Below are 20,928 nucleotides of genomic sequence, written 5' to 3'. Positions count from 1 at the left end.
CAATAACAAAGACCTGAGTGACCTATCTATATAGATAGTTCGAAGATGACGTCACTCAGGCCTTTGTTATTGTTTTTGCCATCCGCGTTTCTGAGTTGTTCTCACTAAACTGTAGTAACCAGACTATAAAAGTTCATGGTTACACAGAGTTTGTGTGTTGGTCCGTTATACTTCCGGATGGCAATGTTGTGAACTCCTTGGCCAAGCGCATTCTATCTATACCAAAGAGCCGAATCAGTCAGCACTAACGTTTGTGAGCATTTATCATATAAATAGAATGCGCTTGGCCAAGGAGTTCACAACATTGCCATCCGGAAGTATAACGGACCAACACACAAACTCTGTGTAACCATGAACTTTTATAGTCTGGTTAATACAGTTTAGTGAGAACAACTCACAAACGCGGATGGCAAAAACAATAACAAAGGCCTGAGTGACGTCATCTGCATACTATCTATTTTTACACAATGATAATGTGCATTGTCACAATTTAACATTAAGCTCTTTTTCGATTGTCTATGTCAAAATTAAGAATACTACGCATCTCTGAAGGGCTGATTGTATTGCATTGTTTTCTTTATTTTCTTTTTTCTCTCTCTCTCTCTCTCTTTCTTTTTATTTTTAGAAGATATCCGCTTTTAGACAACACCCCCTCCCCCCATGACGCTTATCAGCCGGAACGTTTGTGGGCATTTTTTTTTCATATGGCTTTATTGAATTCCACTGTGCCTTTGTCGGGCGCTATGCGTTTTTAAATCATTTCAATAAAAATTAGTGAACAGCTATTTATATATGTGGGATTTATATCCAACGACACAATTGGTCATTTTGCTCAGCATAACATGGGCATGTTTACAAATTTCTTAAACAAAGCAGGGTGTTTACATTTATTGAGAAATATCCAATCGTTGTACAGCAACAAATCATGTGATCGATGACCCGGTTGGACGAAAACATGAACACAGATCGATCACTTTGACAAAACTGATGCTATGCGTTTAGGTAAAATACAACAAGCAACACACAAAACTATGTGTAACCTTGAACTTTTAGTCTGATTGCAATAATTTATTGAGAACTAATCACCATAATGGTTGTCTAAAACAAAAACAAAGAGCTGGGTGACGTAAATTCGATCCTTCCATAGATGCTTAAATGCGTTATGTTTACCAGCTGTAACCGTAAATTGAAAAAAAAAAAAGAAACCATTTCATAATTTACAAACATAGAAACATTTCGTTTACATTGTGTTATTTGCTCAACACGGTCGTCGCATGCTATACGGAGATAGCGGAGTGAAAGTCAATCCATATGTTACACACGAATGCGGTTATCTTGATCCAACACTGAGTTGATATTTTCGTGTAATACACATTGAGGTTTCACCTTTGGCAGTATAACTCATTCGTTTTTGGAATTGAGTTGGGTACAACGCCTCTCTCAAAGTTGCTTTATTTTCCTCACGGAGAGAATTAGTTTCAGGTTTATTCTACAATGGCGAGGTGAGTTGATCAATGATTTCATTTTGATAATGTTGTCATGTTCACTTTTCTTACAACTCCACGCATGGTAAGTTTTGTTATAAATCGTCAATACACATATTATTCTAATATAATATTATAGCTTTCTGATATCCTTTATTTGTCTACGGTCATTGAACCGTAACTGTTAAAAAGGGTATTACTCCCCTGTTTAACTTGAGTTTTAAAAAAATTATTTATAATACAATATCACCATGAAGTTCTCTTGTACCGTTTGTTCACCTGGGATATCTCCTAAGTGTGCTCAGAGCGCTTTACAAGATGTCCCGAGTCAGCAGCAACATTTAACATGTAGGACGAGACATGACGCTTTTGAGGCGATATTACATTTCCCCCGACAGAGACTACGTTGTAAACGGCAAGGTATATCTGAGTATTATACGCCTGAGTACAGTGAGAGAATGTGAAAAAAGAGCATTTTCTAATGACTCATTTATGCGCCGCTCAGATCCGGACTCGAACCCAGGTCCTTCCGAATCGAAGGCGAGTGTCATACCACTGGACCACATAAAATGGAACTTTTTGTTGCTTTTATATAGAGCAATATCCACTAAACGTGCTCAAAGCGCTTTACAAGAGGTCACTGGACACCACTTAACGGCCAGGTACTCATTTTACACCTGAGTTCAGTAAGAGAATGTGAGTAAAGAGCCTTTTCTAAGGACTCAACTATGAGCCGAGCGAGGCTCGAACCCAGGACCTTCCGATCCGAAAGCGTGTGCCATACCATTAGACAACATAGCTGCATTACTATCGTACTGATGGTGTATAGCTGTAATTAACACAACAAGCATATTTTGTAACTTTTAGTGTGCATTGCGATCTCTATGTATAACACTCGCCTTTGGACCCGAGGTCCTTGGTTCGGGTCCCGTTGTGGGCGATGCAAAATTGAGTTCTTGCTAAAGACTACTTATTCATATGTACGGCTATGTGATCCAGTGGTATGACACTCGCCTTCGGATCGGAAGGTCCTGGATTCGAATCCCGCTATGTGCGGCGCTTAGTTGAGTCCTTGGAAAATGCTCTTTTACTCAAATTCTCTCACCGTACTCAGGTGTAAAATGATTACCTGGCCATTAACAGCATTGTCTCCGTCGGGAAAAAAATGTAATTTCGACTAACAGGCGTCCTACATTTAAGTGTTGCTGTTAGCTTTGACCTCTTGTAAAGCGCTTTGAGCACGTTTAGTGGATATTGCGCTACACAAAAGCTCACTTTTTCCCCCTCACCGTACTCAGGTGCAAAATGAGTACCTGGCAGGCAACACTGTTGTGTCTATCAAAATAACAATGAATATCGCTTTAGAGGTGTTCTGTCTCGCCCTAAATGTTAAGTGTAGCTATTTGCTCGGGACACATTGTAAAGTAATTTGGGCAAATTAAATGGATACGGCGCTATATAAAAGTGCAGTTTTTTAGTTGCTTATAATCTGTAGGTAAACTGATCCCTATGATAATATTACACAAACACGCACGCGCGCGCACACAAACACACACACAGAGAGAGAGAGAGAGAGAGAGAGAGAGAGAGAGAGAGAGAGAGAGAGAGAGAGAGAGAGATATATATATATATATTATTTGTTCCTGACCTACATGAATAAAAACGCTGATTACTGACGGACACATTATCAGTAAGCTCTGAAAGTTATCCTTGACCTTTTGGATGCTTGATAGGCCTACGTGTTTGAATGTGTTGTAATGATTTTAACGGACCAAAAATAAATAAATAAATAAATAAATAAATGAATAAATAAATAAATAAATAAATAAATAAATAAATAAATAAATAAATGAAAAGCAGAACATAATGCTAAAAGTTCTACTTATTAACGTAATTTAACGTTGATACACTAAAGAAAAATTATGGATCAGGCACCGGTGTAAGATAAAGATCTGAAAAGGTGTGTATGAAACAGTGCCAGACAAAGCAAGAAATAAAAATACAAGAATAAAAACCATCCCAAAACATCAGTCTTCCTCGACAGGGGGTTCGAATCTCAGATCCACTGATTACTCGGTACTATGACCCCAAACCAGGAGAGCTTCTTTCTGACAAAGAGAGGTTATTGAGGCCCAGTCATAAATGCCTCTATCTCCTAATTTGGGTCTTCAAATTTATGAAATGAGAAACAACAGACAGATAGAATACACCTCTAGTGATCTATGCCGTCAGCAAGTGGTCGTTCGGTTTTCATAAATTGATGATGTCGATTGTTGATAGTATCGGAATGACATAAGTTACGATGCTCTAATTTATATCTTGTTTTGTTTTGTTTTGTTCTAACGGGAGTGGGTGGGGATGGAAGCCGTTGGTGGAGGAATTATAATTTTATTTGTTAATTTAGTAGTTTTGTTGTTTGATTTTATTTTGTATTGTTATCTTTTTTTTAATTGTTTGTTTTTTATTATTTTTGTTGTTGTTGTTGTTTTTTTTTCTTTTGTTTTTTGTTTTTTGCTTTTATTGGGGTTTTTTCTCGTTTACTTATTTGTTTATTATTTTTTCTTGTTGTTTTTTTATTTTTGGTTCGTCTCTAATGCTTTCTTTTTGTTTGAAGATTATCTTATATTAGTTTGTTGTTGTCTACTTAGCACCCGATGTGATTCTTCTTTGAATTACTTTCAGTGTCTGACTATAATAATATAACTTGTATTACTACATTATAGTTTGGGCGATATATATATATATATATATATATATATATATATATATATATATATATATATATATATATAACAGACTATTGAAAAAAAAAGACAATTTTATTGCGTGCGTTGTGCCTACCAACAAAATGAGCTGGATTCGTTAAAACAAGACTGAAATATATTATTGGGAGATTATAACAAAATAAGTAACAAATCAGGAAATAGCACAAGAAAAATTGAGCGACGCGTAAGGCCATAGAGATGGGCTTTTAATTTGAGGGGGCTTTTTGTATTTTTCTTATACAGTGCGATAAATTATATATCATAGCTAATTAACATAAAAGATTGTTTTGTCAAGTTAAAAATATATAATTCTATTAGCGGAAATAATTGTAATAATATTAATTTTTGAAAAAAAAAATCCCTTTATTCATCCCTAAAGGGGAAATATTTCATTAGGATCTATTCCAAGGTAAGACTGGAATAACCCAGGCGTCAGCCGCAGAACAGCTCCGCAAAGTGAGCTAAGGCTAGGTGACTTGCTCAAGGCCACACATCGCGACGGGTAGTCGAACACGATACCTTTCGGGTACAAAGCAAAGACCATACCGCTGAGTCACGCTGTCCCTATAATAGCATAATGTCATGCATATTCAAGTTGCCGCTTTAAACACAAAATAAGTGCAACCTATTACGTATAAACTACAGGTGTGAGATTAGTATATATTAAATATCATATTTCAGTCAGTGTTTCTTTATCACCAAATTACTGATAACGTGGCGGCAGTTAACTGTTTTGTGTAGCATCTCTGTTAAGCTACTGACACTGTTTCTCGTTGTCCGACATTGATTACTGTATTTGCAAGCCAGTGTTGAAACAGTGAACATGTCGAGGTATGTAGGTCATGAAAATAGCAACATATTTGTATGATTGTTTGTTGACTTCATTTATTTTGCCTGTGTGTTTCCGTTTCTGGTTCTTCTTTTTTGTAATTTTAATTTGCTTTGAAATGCTTTTGCTTCATTATGTTTTTTTTTGTTTTTGTTTTTGTTTTTTGTTTTTTGTTGTTTTGTCTGTTTGTTTTTATTTGTTGTTTATTTTTTTGTTTAGTTTTGTTGTTGTTGTTGTTGCTTTGTTGTGATTTTTTTGTTTTGTTTTAGTTTTAGTTTTAGTTTTGTGTGTTCTTGTTTTGTTTTTGTTTTTTGTTTTTGTTTTTTTTTTTGTTGCTTTTTTGCTTTAAATCTATAATAGTTTTTGAGAATTGAAATTACTTGGGAAGGAAATTGAGTGGTTCATAAAATCTGATATTTTATGATTTTTTATATCTGTATTATTCGAGTGTATCCTTTAATGTACCCTTTAATGTACCTGGGTCTTGTAGGGACATTTGTAGGTGGTCTCAGATTTAATGCAGACAAATTTCTCTTGAGATCTTCATACTTCCATTCAGTTTGAACTCGTCCCACTGACGTACTCGTTGTTGGGGGCTTAACTGAAAAAGCAAATAAACTTTTAATCTTTAGTCTTTTGACTACCATAGGCAATAATAATTTTCCACCTTCTCGTGCTGAATTAGCTTTAACTCCTAAAACAAACAAAATTTGAAATACCTTACAAAAATGCATATTCAAGGCAGCGATGTTACCAGATTTTTATTTTTGATTTATTATCTAGTTATTTTGTACTTTTCATTCTATGTATCTTTATTTTTAAATGTCTGTAAAATTATACGTCCTCGTATAACGAAAGCAATATATTTTAAATGCCGTTTGTTGTTGTTCTTAATGTTTGTTTTGCTTTGTTTGTAGAAGACAGTTTTCTAACTAGAATATCAACGATTTGAGTTGCCGGTGTATCGTTTAAACTGTAAGGTTGTCTCAAAGTGGACAAAAAAAGAAAACTAGTTTAATGTGTTTTTATAAACAAAACAAATCACAGACCTGCCTACAATCACGAAAAATTCGTAAAATTACGAAATTTTGGCACCATTTTCAGATGTTCATGAGCGTCTGAGTATAACATATTAGAAATTGCTACTACAATATTTATCTCCTAAAACTAGGATTTTTAACATTTTCAATTAGGCAGGTCTAAAGTCATAATATTTTTTTTGTCAATACTCTCATATGTCTTGTCTCATTCACATTACACCCGATATACACGTGATTATATATTATCCCCATTTTACATACTTTTTTTCCAATGGATTTAGACTTCAATTACTGTCACAATTAGTATTCTCAGATTTACTTCGAAATTTGCTGTCATAGCTTCCACCTTTTTAGGCCATATGCATCATTAATTTTTATGTCTAAAGCGCCGTTTAAACTTAAATGCAAACGAAGCAAAATACAGTATTTTAGAATGCCACTTCTGCACTTCATTATAGTGTTGGCTTATCGGGAAATCTAATTACTCAACCATTGATTATTGTTGCCTATTATGTTATCATTTTTCTTTGTATTCGTTTGTGTGAAATGGGTCCATTAACTAATGCTCACTTATCATACTTCTTTTTCTCGATTGGTGTAATTTATATTAACCCTCTCGATTCATCTAGACCACAAGATACAGCCGACAAGAAGTCAAAATGGTTCATACCATCTGTACATCATTCGTTGACTGAAGAGGAGGTCAAGAAGGTTTCAGATGATCTTAACTACCACTGTTCACCTGAGTTTATTACTGCTCTTGCAAGTAAGGAATAGACACAGCCATCTTTGTGTTCAAAAGATGATTATTTACCATGGATAGACCTTCATATTTTATAACTCTGAAGGAAATCAAGTTTATGTTTTGTTTATATTTTGAAGAGAAGTTCTCCGTATATATCTCCTTGGGGCCTGATATTATTCCAGGTCAGAAGGAAGTGGGCTAATGTGTGTCAAATGTTTTTCGTAGTCAATAGAGAACACGATATGATACCCATTCCAGGAAAAGGAGAGATTGCCACATGTAAGAGGTAAAAATAAGAATTCAAAGGGGTGAAGAAAGAGCAAGTGTGGGTGTATTTAAGAACTTTTCTACAGTTGAGAATAATAGATTAATAATCTCTGATCTCTCGACTCATTGATATCTTTCAATCAGAATACACATCAGAATCGCTGAAATCCCTGGATGTATTGGACAATATGAGTGGTTATCTGCCAGAGGTGAAATACCCAAGAACCCCTGGACGAAAACCAACTCAAGGAGAAAATACCGGAAATGCTTGGTAATTTCAAAAGATATTTTATCTCCCTTTTTAATCAAATTTCTGAGTATATTGTGTTGAATATTATAAAATATACGCCCTGTCTATGCTTTATTTGACTTCGACCGTCTATCTGAAATGCGTGTTTTTTTTTATTTTTTGTTTTTTTTTTTTGTTTTGTTTTTTTTTTTTTTGGGGGGGGGGGGGAGGGGAGGTTGTTGTTTTGTTTTGTGTTGTTTTGTTGTTTTTTTTTTTTGTTTTTTTTGTTTTTTGGGTCTTTTTGTGTGTGTGTTTTTTTTTTTCTTTGGGGGGGGGGGGGTTTGTGTGTTTTTTGTTTGTTTGCTTTTTTGTTACTGTTAGACGAAGAAAAACATAGCTGGGTGTGATAGTCATAGGCATGTTTGTTTCTCTCCTACTTATGCTTTGTGTGTTTAGTTTTCGTTTTGTTAGTTTTAAAAAAATATGTCTATACATATTCACGATGCCTTTGTAAAGACTTCACTGTCCAAGGATGGGCATTGAATAAAGTGGATAAAATTGACTACAGCAGACTTGGCCGATAGAAGACAAAAAATAAATGAATGAACTTTCTGAGTTGAATTCTTTATAGGGCAAATGAATCTCTCTCAACATTTTGGTGTATTATTTTTTATTGATGCACGTACTAAATTCAACAACTCGATGTCCTTACTTTTTGTCCATAGATGTTCTTATGGAAGAAGGTCATCATTGTCAATTGGGTTTTAAAACGGAGATGCAAATGTGTCATTACAATTATCATCCTCATCGTCACCATCCTCATTATCACCATTATCATCTCTATTATCATTGTCATTATCATCATTAACATGACCATTTATAATCATCATCATTATCATCATCATCATCATCATCATTATCATCATCATCGCTACTTATTATTATCATTATATTCCCTTGTCAGGGCCTGGTTGTGCGACATCACTGGAGCTCCCAAAGGCAAGTTGTCCGGGAAGAAGGTGGCGATAAAGGACAATGTAGCGGTGGCTGGTGTCCCCATGTCTAATGGTAGCCGTGTGCTGGAGGGTTATGTACCTGAATACGACGCTACTATTGTCACTCGTATCTTGGATGCTGGTATGGGTTCATTTTGCTTGTACTTCAAATTTCATTGTATTCAATTTTTAAAATGGAGAATGTAGATATGTGATCATTACCAGGCCGTAAATTTCTGTTCTGTCTTTTTATTTCTTTTGTATTGTTTCCATCTTATTTATCAGTATATCGCTCACCATTATTTATATCGCAATGTTGTTGTCTATATATGTTACAGATCAAGCAATAGTTAGAAATATCAACCATTTCTTCTTTCATCAACACGCTCCGTTTTTCTGTTCCAGAAAAATTTGACACCAAAATACTATCTACAAATCTAAAATGCCCTTTTAACACAGCATAACAGTATGTCCATTGCAAACTTTTTACAGTATCTATAATTATTTAGAATTTTTAGACGGTTCCATGTCCATAAAAAACAGAATTAAATGTTTGCGGTACCTGTTATTTAAAATGATGCAAAGAAATGTGCGAGAAGCGCAGAAATGACTCACCGAGGAGTTTATCAGGCAATGAAAATTATATTTAAAAACGTCCGTATTCTAAACCATCCTAAACAGGTGGCCATATCGTAGGAAAATCTTCGTGTGACGACTTTTGTTGTAGTGCCATGGGATACTCGTCTGTTGAGAGATACATTCACCTTCCTGACACGCCTGACCTCAGAGTTGGCGGATCAAGTGGCGGTTCTACTGTTTTGGTAAGATGTTTTAGACATAGGAATAGATTTTGATCAGAAGATGTGCTTGGAACATGTGTTTTATTTTTCAAGTTAACGCTACTTTTTGGTCATGCACAATATAAGAGCGCGGTCAATATAAGGAGAGAGCCACATTTCATATCAATAAGACTTTTTGCGTGAATTTAATCATGGTGGGAGAGGGGGGGGGGGGGGGGTTAATGTTGCATAAATATTAATATTAATATCTTTGCCACTTAAAAATGGATTTTACAAAGAGATTCATGGTTTTAAGTTAGAGTCACGCAAAAAGTATTTTGTTGAACAACTTGCAATGTAAATAGGCGACGATGTGGTCGAGTCGGACCGGAAGATCTAAAGTTCAAGTCTCGATCTTACCGGCGCTTAATTGAGTCTTTGGAAAAGGCTCTTTATTCACATTTACTCACATTCCCTCACCGTACTCTGGAGTGAAATGAGTCCCTGGGAGTTAACATCCTTGAATCTGTCGAAGAAATTGTAATATCGCCTTAACGCGTCATATTTCGTCCTACATGATAAGCATTGTCGATGGCTAGGGACCCCTTGTGAGAACGTATAGTGGATGTTACGCTATATAAAAGTTCTATTTTGTAATCACTAGTTGTGATAATGATGACAATAGTCCTTCAGAGCCATTGAGTCCATAAGCCGGAGTTTATCCCGGGTTCTACAGCGTGAAACGAACAATAGCAATTGTAGTTGCTTGCTACCCTTTAGATATTACTTCTAAGAACTTTCCGCTAGATCTAACATACCCAGCTATCCAATCACTGTTGGGTGGGCAAAGGGGTTCAAAAAAATCTCGACTGCACCCAGGATCGATCTCGGTTCATTTGCTTGTGTGTCGCGTGATCTATCAACTGATTTTTCGGGCCCACTGGTCGTGATGATAGTAACAATAATAATAGCGATAATGGTGATGATGATGATGAGGATGATGATGATGATGATGATGATGATGATGATGATGATGATGATGAGGATGATGATAAAACAATAATTATAATAATAATAATAATAATATAATAATAATAATAATAATAATAATAATAATAATAATAATAATAATAATAATAATAATAATAATAATGATAATGAAAAGAAGAAGAAGAATGATAATAATAACGATAATGATAATGGCGATGATGGTGATTTTAAAAAGATAATACCTACTGTAAATATCTTTAGGGATTTCATTTGAAAGTTTTTGAAAGTTAATGAGCGGAAAGCATTTGAGCCGGATGGATTACATGCGAATTATTGAAAGTGTGTGCTGATCAATTGGGTTATATTTCTACTTATATCTTTATTACGTCAATGCGACAATCCTGAGTTCCTGCCATGTGGAAAATGTCTAAAATAGTTCCTATTCCCAAGAAAGTAGACATTTCCAGAATTAACGATCTCAGATCTGTTGCGTTAACTTCTATTTTAATGAAATGTTTTGAAAGACTTGTGATTTATAAATTAAATCCACTGGTTCGTTCTCAGATTCAAACCAATTTGCATACCAGCCAAATAGAAGTGTTGAAGACACTATAATCGTTTTTACAAATGAAATTTATAAACATCTAGACCAACCAGATTGTAATGTAGAATTCTTTTTGTCGATTTCTCCTCAGCATTAATACAATACAACCTCATTTATTTGTGGAGAAACTAAATACATGAGTGATAATCCTCTACTGATTTTATGGATTCTTGATTTTATATTAGATAGAACACAGTATGTCGAATTCATAACCTTAAATAAAAATTAATTACCATATATAGAGGTGCCCCTCAAGGATGTGTTCTTTCCCTTTGTTTACTTACTATTTATATAAATGACTGCCCTAGTGCTAGTCCCAATTCAATACCCCTTTTGAAATTTATGGACAACACGGCCCTCCTAGGACTGATCGATAAAAAAGACGATTTCGTCTACAGGCCGGAAATAGACAAGTTCGTGATTTGGTGTGAAAATAACTTTTTTGAAATTGAATGTTATTAAAACCAAGGAAATGATCATTGACTCTCGGGAGATATAAAAATTACAATCAGTTAGTCTTAATGAACAAAAAATTGAACATGTTTCGGATTACAAATATTTTGGGGTGAAAATTGATGATAAACTTTCATGGAACTCGCATACCGATTCAATTGTAACGAAATTGCTATAAATGAATGTATTTTGTTTGTGATTTCGGAATTCACAAAACTCTCTGTATCAACACATTTTTATAGATCAGTCTTGGTGAGCATTATTGTTTTTTGTATTACCGTATGGGCAGAAAATGTTAGGAAATGTGACGTAGGAAAGATTGAAAAAATTGTTTTAAAAAAAAAGGCAAGCAAATAATATACAAATGTCATTTATAAATTAGATGAACTATATGACCGGTTATGTTTCAACAGACTAAATAATATCTTGAGGGACGAAAGTCATCCTTTGTAATGTCTCTTTAATTTTTCAAAAAGAAGTAACCGTCTCCTGTCAATACAAAGACAAAGAGAAACAGGAAACCCTTTGTCCTTCAAGGTGTACGGACATATAATTCTTATCTACAACTACTTTAATCTATTTTATAATGTATACAATTGGTTAAAGTTTTATTGCTTTATCTTAATTTTTAATTTTACATTGCATGCCACATAGTTGTGTATTTTTATATTATTCATTTATTCGTTTGTTTATTTATTTATCTATCAATTATTATATATCCTGTTATCTGTGTAAATTTTTTTTTCTATTTAATGTCACCAGTTGAAGGCCTTGTAACCACATACTTTATTTGTATCTAGACGGTCCATATTTTTAACACATATGGACGTTACACATTTCCTTTTTTGGGATAAATAAAGTACTATTCTTCTTCTTCTTCTTCTTCTTCTTCTTCTTCTTCTTCTTCTTCTTCTTCTTCTTCTTCTTCTTCTTTTCTTCTTCTTCTTCTTCTTCTTCTTCTTCTTCTTCTTCTTCTTCTTCTTTCTTTTATTATTATTATTATTATTATTATTATTATTATTATTATTATTATTATTATTATTATTATTATTATTATTATCGTTCCAATTGATCTACATTTATAGATGCTACCCCGTCCACCACGGAGAGAGAGAGAGAGAGAGAGAGAGAGAGAGAGAGAGAGAGAGAGAGAGGGGGGGGGAGGGTGGGAAGAGAGAGGGGGAGAGAAGAAAGAGTTAAAGAAAGAAAGAAAGAAAGAAAGAGAGAGGGGGGGGAGAGAGAGAAAGAGAGAGAGAGAAAGAGAGAGAGAGAGAGAGAGAGAGAGAGAGAGAGAGAGAGGTAACAAAACACAAAATTTCGAGATTTAGACCAATCTGGCATAGATTTGTGAATTTTTCTTAGGTCGCCGCAGGTGAAGTGGACATTGCCATTGCTGCTGACCAAGGTGGCTCTATTCGTATCCCATCTGCCTGGAGTGGTGTAGTAGGTTTAAAGCCAACCTACGGCCTGGTTCCCTATACCGGTATTGTGTCCATAGAACCAACCCTGGATCACGTTGGCCCAGTGGCTAGATCTGTTGCTGATTGTGCTCTGTTTCTTGAGGTAAGTTTATTTGAAAATGACATGACAAACTTATCAGTTTAACTTCTTAATTGCCAAAAGGAACACCGTTTTCCTCCCCAGCTTTGATAGGGGCCAACACAGTTTAGTCTGCAGAGGTATCAGGCCCAAAACCCTCTCTTGCTTTTGCATACTTTGGACAGGTCTGGAGTATGGTGGGCGTCTTCTTCTCCTTCACCACAACCACACATGCCTGTTTCTCCTATTTTGAAAATAGTGTGAGTGTGGTGTTTCAGTTTCAGGGGATTGTTCCTGATCGTAGTGTAAAAATTCTAACCTGGTCTTTTCTATCTAAAAGTTTGATTTGGTCACTTTTCTTGAAACAACTAGCTTTTACTTGGTCCTTACTGATTACCTTGATTTCGCCAACTGATCAACAAAATTCAAAGTTTTCGTCATGCTCACTTTGCTTTACAATGCATTATTAATTCCTCCAGAAAGCCATGACTTAGTTGACGTACTGACTTAAAGGTGTTCGCTGGCACAGTCGACCGAGTTTACAGCATTATCGACCTTCGGGATTTCTTTGCAGAGAAATCTCCATTCCTGTCAGTTTGATGTCATTTCTCTGATGTTGAGATCTACGGTTGATGTTAAGCGGTGGTTAATATTTGGCAATCGTTTGAGATCGTTTTTTGAGTGTAACTGGCAATGAGGCAACTGGGCGTCCTTTGTATTTGGGTCCCAAATTGGTGAAGTAGAATGACATGGCTTTATCGGCTGGTATTTCAGGATCTCGTCTTAGTTTGTGTCTAATGAGGCTCCACCTGGATTTCATTATTTGGAGAGAAATCGGTGTTTCGTTACATTTTTGGTACAGTGCTTTATTCTTTATTTGTGTAGGGTATTTATTACCAAGTACTGTTCTTAGTTGCTTACGATGGAAGATGTCCATTTGATCTCCGTCTGATTTTGTCTTTCCCCATGTTGAACAGTTGTAATGGAGAATTTATTTGATCAGTGTGTAATACAACTGATCCTTGTTTTATGCATTATTTTGTCGAATCATATCCAGATATGTATAACTTTGTGTAGCGCTGCTTTTGATAGTTGTTTCCTGTTTTCTATGTCCTCTTTTTCCCCAAGCAGTAAACCGAGTTCTTTAACCTTTTTCCATGAGTCTTCTTAAAGTGTGATGGTCGTTAGTTCGGTTTTGTCTAGATTAACTTGATTGTATTTTTTCATGACGTCTTGGATATCATTTACGCTAATAAAGTCTGTTACAATAAAATATGTGTCATCTGCATCAATAATTTCTGGGGGTAGGGATATTTTAAAAGTAATTTCAGAGGAGAGGATAAGTATTGACTTGATTTTCTTAACTTGTGTTCCAAATGCACTATGAACAATATCGGACTCAATCTGTCCCCTTGAGGAGTCCCTATGTTGCCAATGAAGCATTGCGTGTTTATTGCTCCAATGATTTTGGTACTTAACATAAAGAACAACTTTAAGTACCAGTAAGCCATACCAAATTTATTTATCTTATGTAACCAATCATCTCTTAGGTGACTCATTTGTACTGGTAGTCTTACACTTGTACATTCCTATAACTGTGCAAATTTAGTCTCTCAACTTAGAGAGGGAATGAAGGAGAGAGAGAGAGAGAGAGAGAGAGAGAGAGAGAGAGAGAGAGAGAGAGAGAGAGAAAGAAAAAATAATTCTGAAACTGTAGATTCATTATGTAACAATGATGAACATAATTCTATTTACAGGTACTGGCTGGAAATAATGGAATCGACCCCCGCCAAAAAACAGACATTGTTGTTCCAGAGTATAGTAAATTGGTAAGACCTTTTAAATTGTTCCGGTCCAATAACATTTGTGTTACGTTGTTCTGCGCTTCTGGTGATTTCTTATGTTTTGAAAATAGATTGCAGTTATAAACGTGCGAAAAAATCATATAAAAAAGTAATAGAGAATAAAGAATATCACAGCTTCCAAAAAGAACAAAGTACTAACCACGGATTTTTTCGGGCTCAAAACCCTTCTTCAGTCAACACAATTTCAAAATAAGTTTTGTTTTTCATTTGTTGATAAAACAATTGTTTTAAGCCCGAGGTGTTTAGTGTTTTGGTATTTGTCCTTTTTTAATATTCATTTTTGTTTATTACTTTTTACAGTCCACAGCTTCCAGTAGCTTAGTATCACTTTGATAGATGTAAGAAATTCATGACATCATAAGATGGAAAGAATTGAGAGGTAAACGATACAGAAAGAAGAAAGAAAGAAAATTATTATATAGTAGCCACTCAGTAGCTGAGAGTATCGGGGGAAAATAATTCTAGAACGCTCTTAGGGCAGGATTCATTTTATGTTTTACTTCAAGAATACACCTACAGCGATGCAACACGGGCCTCAAAGCTATCTTGGTAAATGTGTATGTGTGTGTGTGTGTGTGGGGGGGGGGGGGGGGTATGGACAAATCAAAGATACATATTATGATGATTATCGTTTATATCATTTCGAGACTGTCCAGATTACTATCTTGGTTAGACAAATAATTGATAATCGATGAATCTCGAATACTCCGCGTACTCTTCAAGATCTGGTTTCCGGTAAGATGTTTGCTTCCTAATCAACATTTTTGATCTCCCTATGTGTAATTTTCTGTTGTTATTTGTATTATTATTATCATCATCACCATCACCATCATCATCATCATCATCATCATCATCATCATCATCATCATCATCATCATCACCATCATCATCATCATCATCATCATTTATCATCATCATTATTAGTATTATTCTTGTTTCATTTTCATTATTATTATTATTATTATTATTATTATTATTATTATTATTATTATTATTATTATTATTATTATTATTATTATTATTATTATCATTATAATTATTATTATTTTATTATTATTATTATTATTATTATTATTATTGTTGTTGTTGTTGTTGTTGTTGTTGTTATTATTATATGCGAGTATTAATGGTATTGAAAAAATAATGATTTAAAAGAAATGTCTCATCTTTGAAGGGTTAATATGCCTTTTCTGTCTACAGCTGGAGACTGAGACAAAGTTTAAACTTGGAATTTTGAAGGAAGGTTTTGACTGCTGTGTGGACGAAGTCGGAAATCTAGCAAAGGCGTTTTTGGAAGGGGTGGCCTCCAGCAAGAACCTGACATGCACGGATGTGTCGACGCCGCTTCATTTAATTGGTAATTATATTTTACATGGCAAATTCAAAGCATAGTCCGTGGTTGGGAATTATACAAACAGAAAGGATATCAAGAATAATGTAGTTAATATGCGTCCTCTGTTTTAAAAAAATAAATAAATAAACAACAAAAAGACGTATTCATTAGAATATATATATATATATATATATATATATATATATATATATATATATATATATATATTATCTTACTCTCTCTCTCACTCACTATCTCCCCTTAAATCTCTCTCTCTCTCTCTCGCTTATATATATATATTATATATTATATTAATATATTATATATATATATATATATATATATATAGATAGATAGATAGTATGCAGATGATGTCACTCATGTCTTTGTTATTGTTTTTTGCCATCCGCGTTTATTAGTAATGCTCACTGCACTGTATTAACCTGACTATAAACGTTCATGGATACACAGAGTTTTGTGTGTTGGCCCGTTATACTTCCGGATGGCAATGTTATGAGCTTCTTAGCCAAGCGCATACTATAAATATATATATATGTGTGTGTGTGTTTGTGTGTATATATTGTCTTTTCTGGAATGACATTTCGATATTTTCCGAAAACTGGGCGGAGACAACCTTTTCAAAATTTGAAAGAATTATAAAAGAAATTGAAACAAAATAAGACGTATACTTGAAATACATTTTTTCCTATTTTTAAATAGCACTTAGGCGTCTATGTTTTAACAATAACATTTCTGGTTGTTGGAATTACTTAAAATTTAGCATAATATTAATCTATTTTTGCAGAAAACGTATGTGAAATTTGCAAATATGTGCCTAAAACAGATTAGACACAATAAACTGTCAAACAAAGGATAGTTTTTCTCAGCACCCGATAAACTCTTACTTTATGTGAAATTAATTTTGATTTGATTTACAAAAAAAATTCGTCTATTTTAAAACATTCCTCTTCTAATCCATTTCAAAATTTTTATTCCTTTAAACAGCGACGCCTATTTTCATCCCCATATGTATGCAAGGTGCTCAGACCAATTTCCAGATGGGGAGTAAGTTGATTTTTAGATTTTATGAGTTGTCCACGGAGATGATCCAAATTTTGATTTCTTTTGAACTTTTAAATGACATTGAGAGTGGGTTGTCCAAAAAAAAAGGGTAGGCCTACATCATTTTCAATTGAAGTCGTCAAAAACAGAGATGAATTTTAGAATGGCATTCACGTTATGGCAAGGACAGCTGCCATCATTTTGTTTAAATACTTGGAGATGTAGGCTATTGCTTTCAAGTGTACATTCATTATTACTGACACCAATGAGTAAGGTAAATGAGGTATTCTAAAAGCTATTTCAGGGAATATAACTGACATTTTTGCTGTCGTTGTCTTAAAGAATGCAGGACCTTTCACACATTTGGAGCCTCTTTGTTGTTTTTTTCTATCACTAAATTCTTTAAGTAATATATGTAGCCACCACATATTTGATGATTGACTAATTTTAGAACTGGAAGTAAGTCGATCCCTCAATCAATCAATTTAAATGCAATCAAATTGATTAAGTATTGATTTATACAGATTGAAGCACAATCCATTCACCAATAGGAACAATTAATGTTTTTTTTTTGTAAATATTTAATTTTAGATATATCATTTGGTGAAAACATTCCTTATGTACTAGATCTACTAATCAACTTTTTGAATTATTTCAACCAGCAACACCTCAGTTTTGGGATGGATTCCATTCGACTAGTTTGTCAAAAGCAGTAGAGCAAGGAGCTAAGTGTGCTCGTCGTCATCTGGCGCCTGGAATGACGCAAATCACCATGATGGGAGAGATTATGACGCGTCGCTATGGAAACCACTACTATGCCAAAGCCCGCAATCTCACCATTGATCTCCGAAAACAAATTGACGATGTCCTGGAGACCCAGTGTGATGTGCTCATCATGCCAACACTTACGATGCTTCCTCAACAAATAGTTACGAAAGGAAATGACGAGGAGGCGGATTTACTGAGTAAATATTATTTATGTTTTCTGATACTTGTTATTTATCACATAGACTTGTCGGCCTTATGGTTATTACGGATGATTTTCATAACCATCTCCCTCCATTCCAAGCTGGTTTCAGCTTTCCATGACTGACAGTGCTATTCCAATCCAGTCTACCTTTTGATATTTGAGACCACGTATCAAGGGTCTCTTGGCACACACATTGTATCTCATAAACGAATTTGATGTCAACAATGGAAATCGATCATCACATGGTTTGAGCCAAAAATGAATCTTTTAATTATCCATTGAAGCAAAAGTACTTGATGTGAAACGTGAAACATGTACTTAGGGTGTAACTATAATTCTCTATTATCTTCCCATATTTTCCATCCTCTGCCCCTTATTTTCTTTCCACGTACGGTTCCTTGAAGCAAAGTTTTACACGCATCGATGATCTGGTGATGTGCTCAAACCATTTCAACCCTTTTTCTTTTGAAAATGGTCAGGAAGTCGATGTAGTGCCCTATTGCGCTTTCGACCCTGGTTCTCACTTAAAAGTACTTTCCCTGGGTGGGGATCCTGACCTCCCATAGCGGGCAGGGAGGTACATACTTCTATACCCTTATATCTGTTTTCCAACATGCTTTCTGCCTTTGTCTTGGAATGAGATTACTTGGTTTTTTCCTGGCCCTGGTTGGAGTCTTGGCTGGGAGGGAAACAGTCAAATGCATAGTTATTGTTTTGGGAGATGGTATTTTTTTCCATGTAAACCATCTCTCTGTTATGTATTATTATATTTGTTATTTTTAGTGTATAATGTAAGCATTTGAGTGTATTCCTCTCTGTTGGATCTTATGCTTGTGTCTGGATGAGACTTATAGGTGATCTCAAACTAAATACATTGGTGGTATGCTCTTGGAATCTACATCTGATCCCTATTTGTTCCTAGTTCCCCTTTGTCTTACTCTCTCTTGAGTGCTTTAATTGTAATTCTAGAACTTTTTACTTCGCATTTTCTTCCTTTTTACTGGCGCTGATATAACCTAAATGTGTTGCAAGCGCCGTAAAACCCTTAAAAAACAAAAACAAACAAACAAACAAAAGTACTTTCCCAAATACCCCAGACTATATTATAGCTGCCATGTTCAAACTAAAGAGTGATGAGAACAGCAAGCGCATGGAGAGCAATGAAACATTTTAATTATGTTCTGTAATGTTCTGTGCGGCTATGTGGTCTTGTGGTAGGACACTCGCTTTCGGATCGGCGCATAGTTGAGTCCTTGGAAAAGGCTCTTTACTCACATTCTCTCACCGTACTCGGGTGTAAAATGAGTGCCTGGTCGTTAACAGAGTTGTCTCTGTCCAAAAAAAAATATAATATTGCTTAACATGTCTTGACCTAAATGTTAAATGTTGCTGTTGGACCCCTTATATAGCGCTTTGAGCACGTTCAGTGGATATTGCGCTATATAAAAGCTCACATTTTTTTGTAATTCTATAAATTGCTGTTGTTTGAAGGTATCTTAACAATCGTGACAATTCTTCAATTTTCAGAGTACCTCAACGAGAGCATTTTTATGATCAACAACACGTTGGTGTACAACTTGACCGGTCACCCAGCACTCACCATTCCCTTAGGAAGGATCGGTGACCCCTCAAAACCTGGCCTCATGATTGTCGGCCGGAAGTTTGATGAGCTTAAAGTATTGCAGGTCGGACGGGCACTTGAAAAATTGGTTCACGCTTCTTTGTAGTTGAAAAAGAAAGGAAGATTTAAGATTTAAAAAACTTTGAAATAAACATTAAAATACTTACATGTGAAATATTTCCCCTACCTCTAAATTGGCTCTCGGCAACTGAGAATTTAGCAAAAAATGATTTGCATGAATATTGAAATAATCATTTATAATAATAGAATAATAATTGTATTTGTTTATGTCTGTAATTTCTAGGTTCGTTCCTATTGCCTTTTGATAATTGACAAATTTCCAGTCTTCTAGAATTTTACCTACCGATAGAAATTTGTTAAATAAAATAGAAAGGGGGTGGACTATTTATGTTGACATTTTCTGGAATAAACGAGGATAAAGAATCCCCAGACCATTGCTTTTATTTTTTACACTAAGTTATAATAAATGTCAATTGTTCGATACAGAAACATCACAAGTATGATTCCCTTCGTCGTTGTTGTCAACGAATGGAGTATTAGTGTGATCCTTTTTATATAAAAATAATACTATTATTGCTGTTTTGTTGTAATTATTATAATCATCATCATCATCATCATCGTCGTCGTCGTCGTCGTCGTCGTCATCATCATCACCATCATCATCATCATCGTTGTGGCGGGTTGTGTGTTATTTTTGTGGGATCGAGTGCAACCGATAGCTCAATGGTCTGGATTCGAACTAGTATGGGCGCTATGGCTCTCGTTACCAGCTGCGCCACTCAACCTATACCACAAACGGCTCAGGTTTAATCTAGGGGTGATTAAGAATTGCCTTAGGGTCCCTTATAACTTAATTGTATTAATAACAAGTGAGTCCAGACAATAGTAACGCCCAATACAATAATAACAATTCTATACATAAAGTTTAATTAGATTGTTACAGGAAAAGATAGAAAGAATAAGTATTTATTTAATATCAGGAAGAGTAGCTCTAATTGAGTGGATCTAATTTATTATTTATTTATCTATTGATTTATTTATTGATTCATTCATGATTGATTGATTGAGTTAGTTTCTAATCATCTGTGTCTGTGGAAAATACATTTGAAAATGGTATAAGCCCGTTTGGCTTATCTTTATCCTGCCGGCTTGCTTGATTGAGGCACATGTATCAGCTAGTTCCAGGGTTGGCTCCTGCTTGCAGGGTTTTCTGGACTTCACAACAGTGTTGTAGTTATGGACTGACATCAGGGGTTTTCCACTATGCAAGGACTGGGAGGCAGGGATTCGGCACGGGCTGGTGCTTCAAGGACAAGGACCTTCAATTAAGAGTTAAA

General features: G+C 34.9%; 1 protein-coding gene across 2 annotated transcripts; it reads left to right on the top strand.

Moving 5' to 3' along the window:
• Positions 1-1,238: 1,238 nt before the first annotated feature.
• LOC144960574 (urethanase-like) lies at positions 1,239-20,014 on the top strand. 2 transcript variants are annotated; one of them, XM_078893793.1, is made up of 11 exons: positions 1,239-1,502; positions 6,748-6,884; positions 7,275-7,401; positions 8,324-8,496; positions 9,036-9,175; positions 12,543-12,743; positions 14,477-14,548; positions 15,785-15,941; positions 16,923-16,982; positions 17,642-17,944; positions 19,477-20,014. In XM_078893793.1, the coding sequence occupies exons 1-11, from the start codon at positions 1,495-1,497 to the stop codon at positions 19,674-19,676; spliced, it is 1,578 nt and encodes a 525-aa protein (XP_078749919.1). In that variant the 5' UTR covers positions 1,239-1,494; the 3' UTR covers positions 19,677-20,014. The 2 variants fall into 2 exon arrangements, with proteins under 2 accessions (XP_078749919.1, XP_078749928.1); XM_078893802.1 differs by lacking the exon at positions 1,239-1,502 and adding an exon at positions 4,937-5,080.
• The last annotated feature ends 914 nt before the right edge of the window (positions 20,015-20,928 follow it).

Source organism: Berghia stephanieae, chromosome 1 (genome assembly GCF_034508935.2).
Source record: "Berghia stephanieae isolate SIO BIC M18660-M18661 chromosome 1, UCSD_Bste_1.3, whole genome shotgun sequence".
Classification (NCBI taxonomy): Eukaryota; Metazoa; Mollusca; class Gastropoda; order Nudibranchia; family Aeolidiidae; genus Berghia; species Berghia stephanieae.
Note: the sequence above shows the minus strand (reverse complement) of the source record. Positions and strands in the feature narration are given on the sequence as shown.

What these genes read in the sequence shown, in the direction of transcription:
- LOC144960574 (XM_078893793.1), top strand. An exon ending in ATTGTGCTCTGTTTCTTGAG is followed by an intron (nt 12,744 to 14,476) that starts GTAAGTTTATTT and finishes TTCTATTTACAG; the next exon opens with GTACTGGCTGGAAATAATGG. An exon ending in GACGCCGCTTCATTTAATTG is followed by an intron (nt 15,942 to 16,922) that starts GTAATTATATTT and finishes TCCTTTAAACAG; the next exon opens with CGACGCCTATTTTCATCCCC.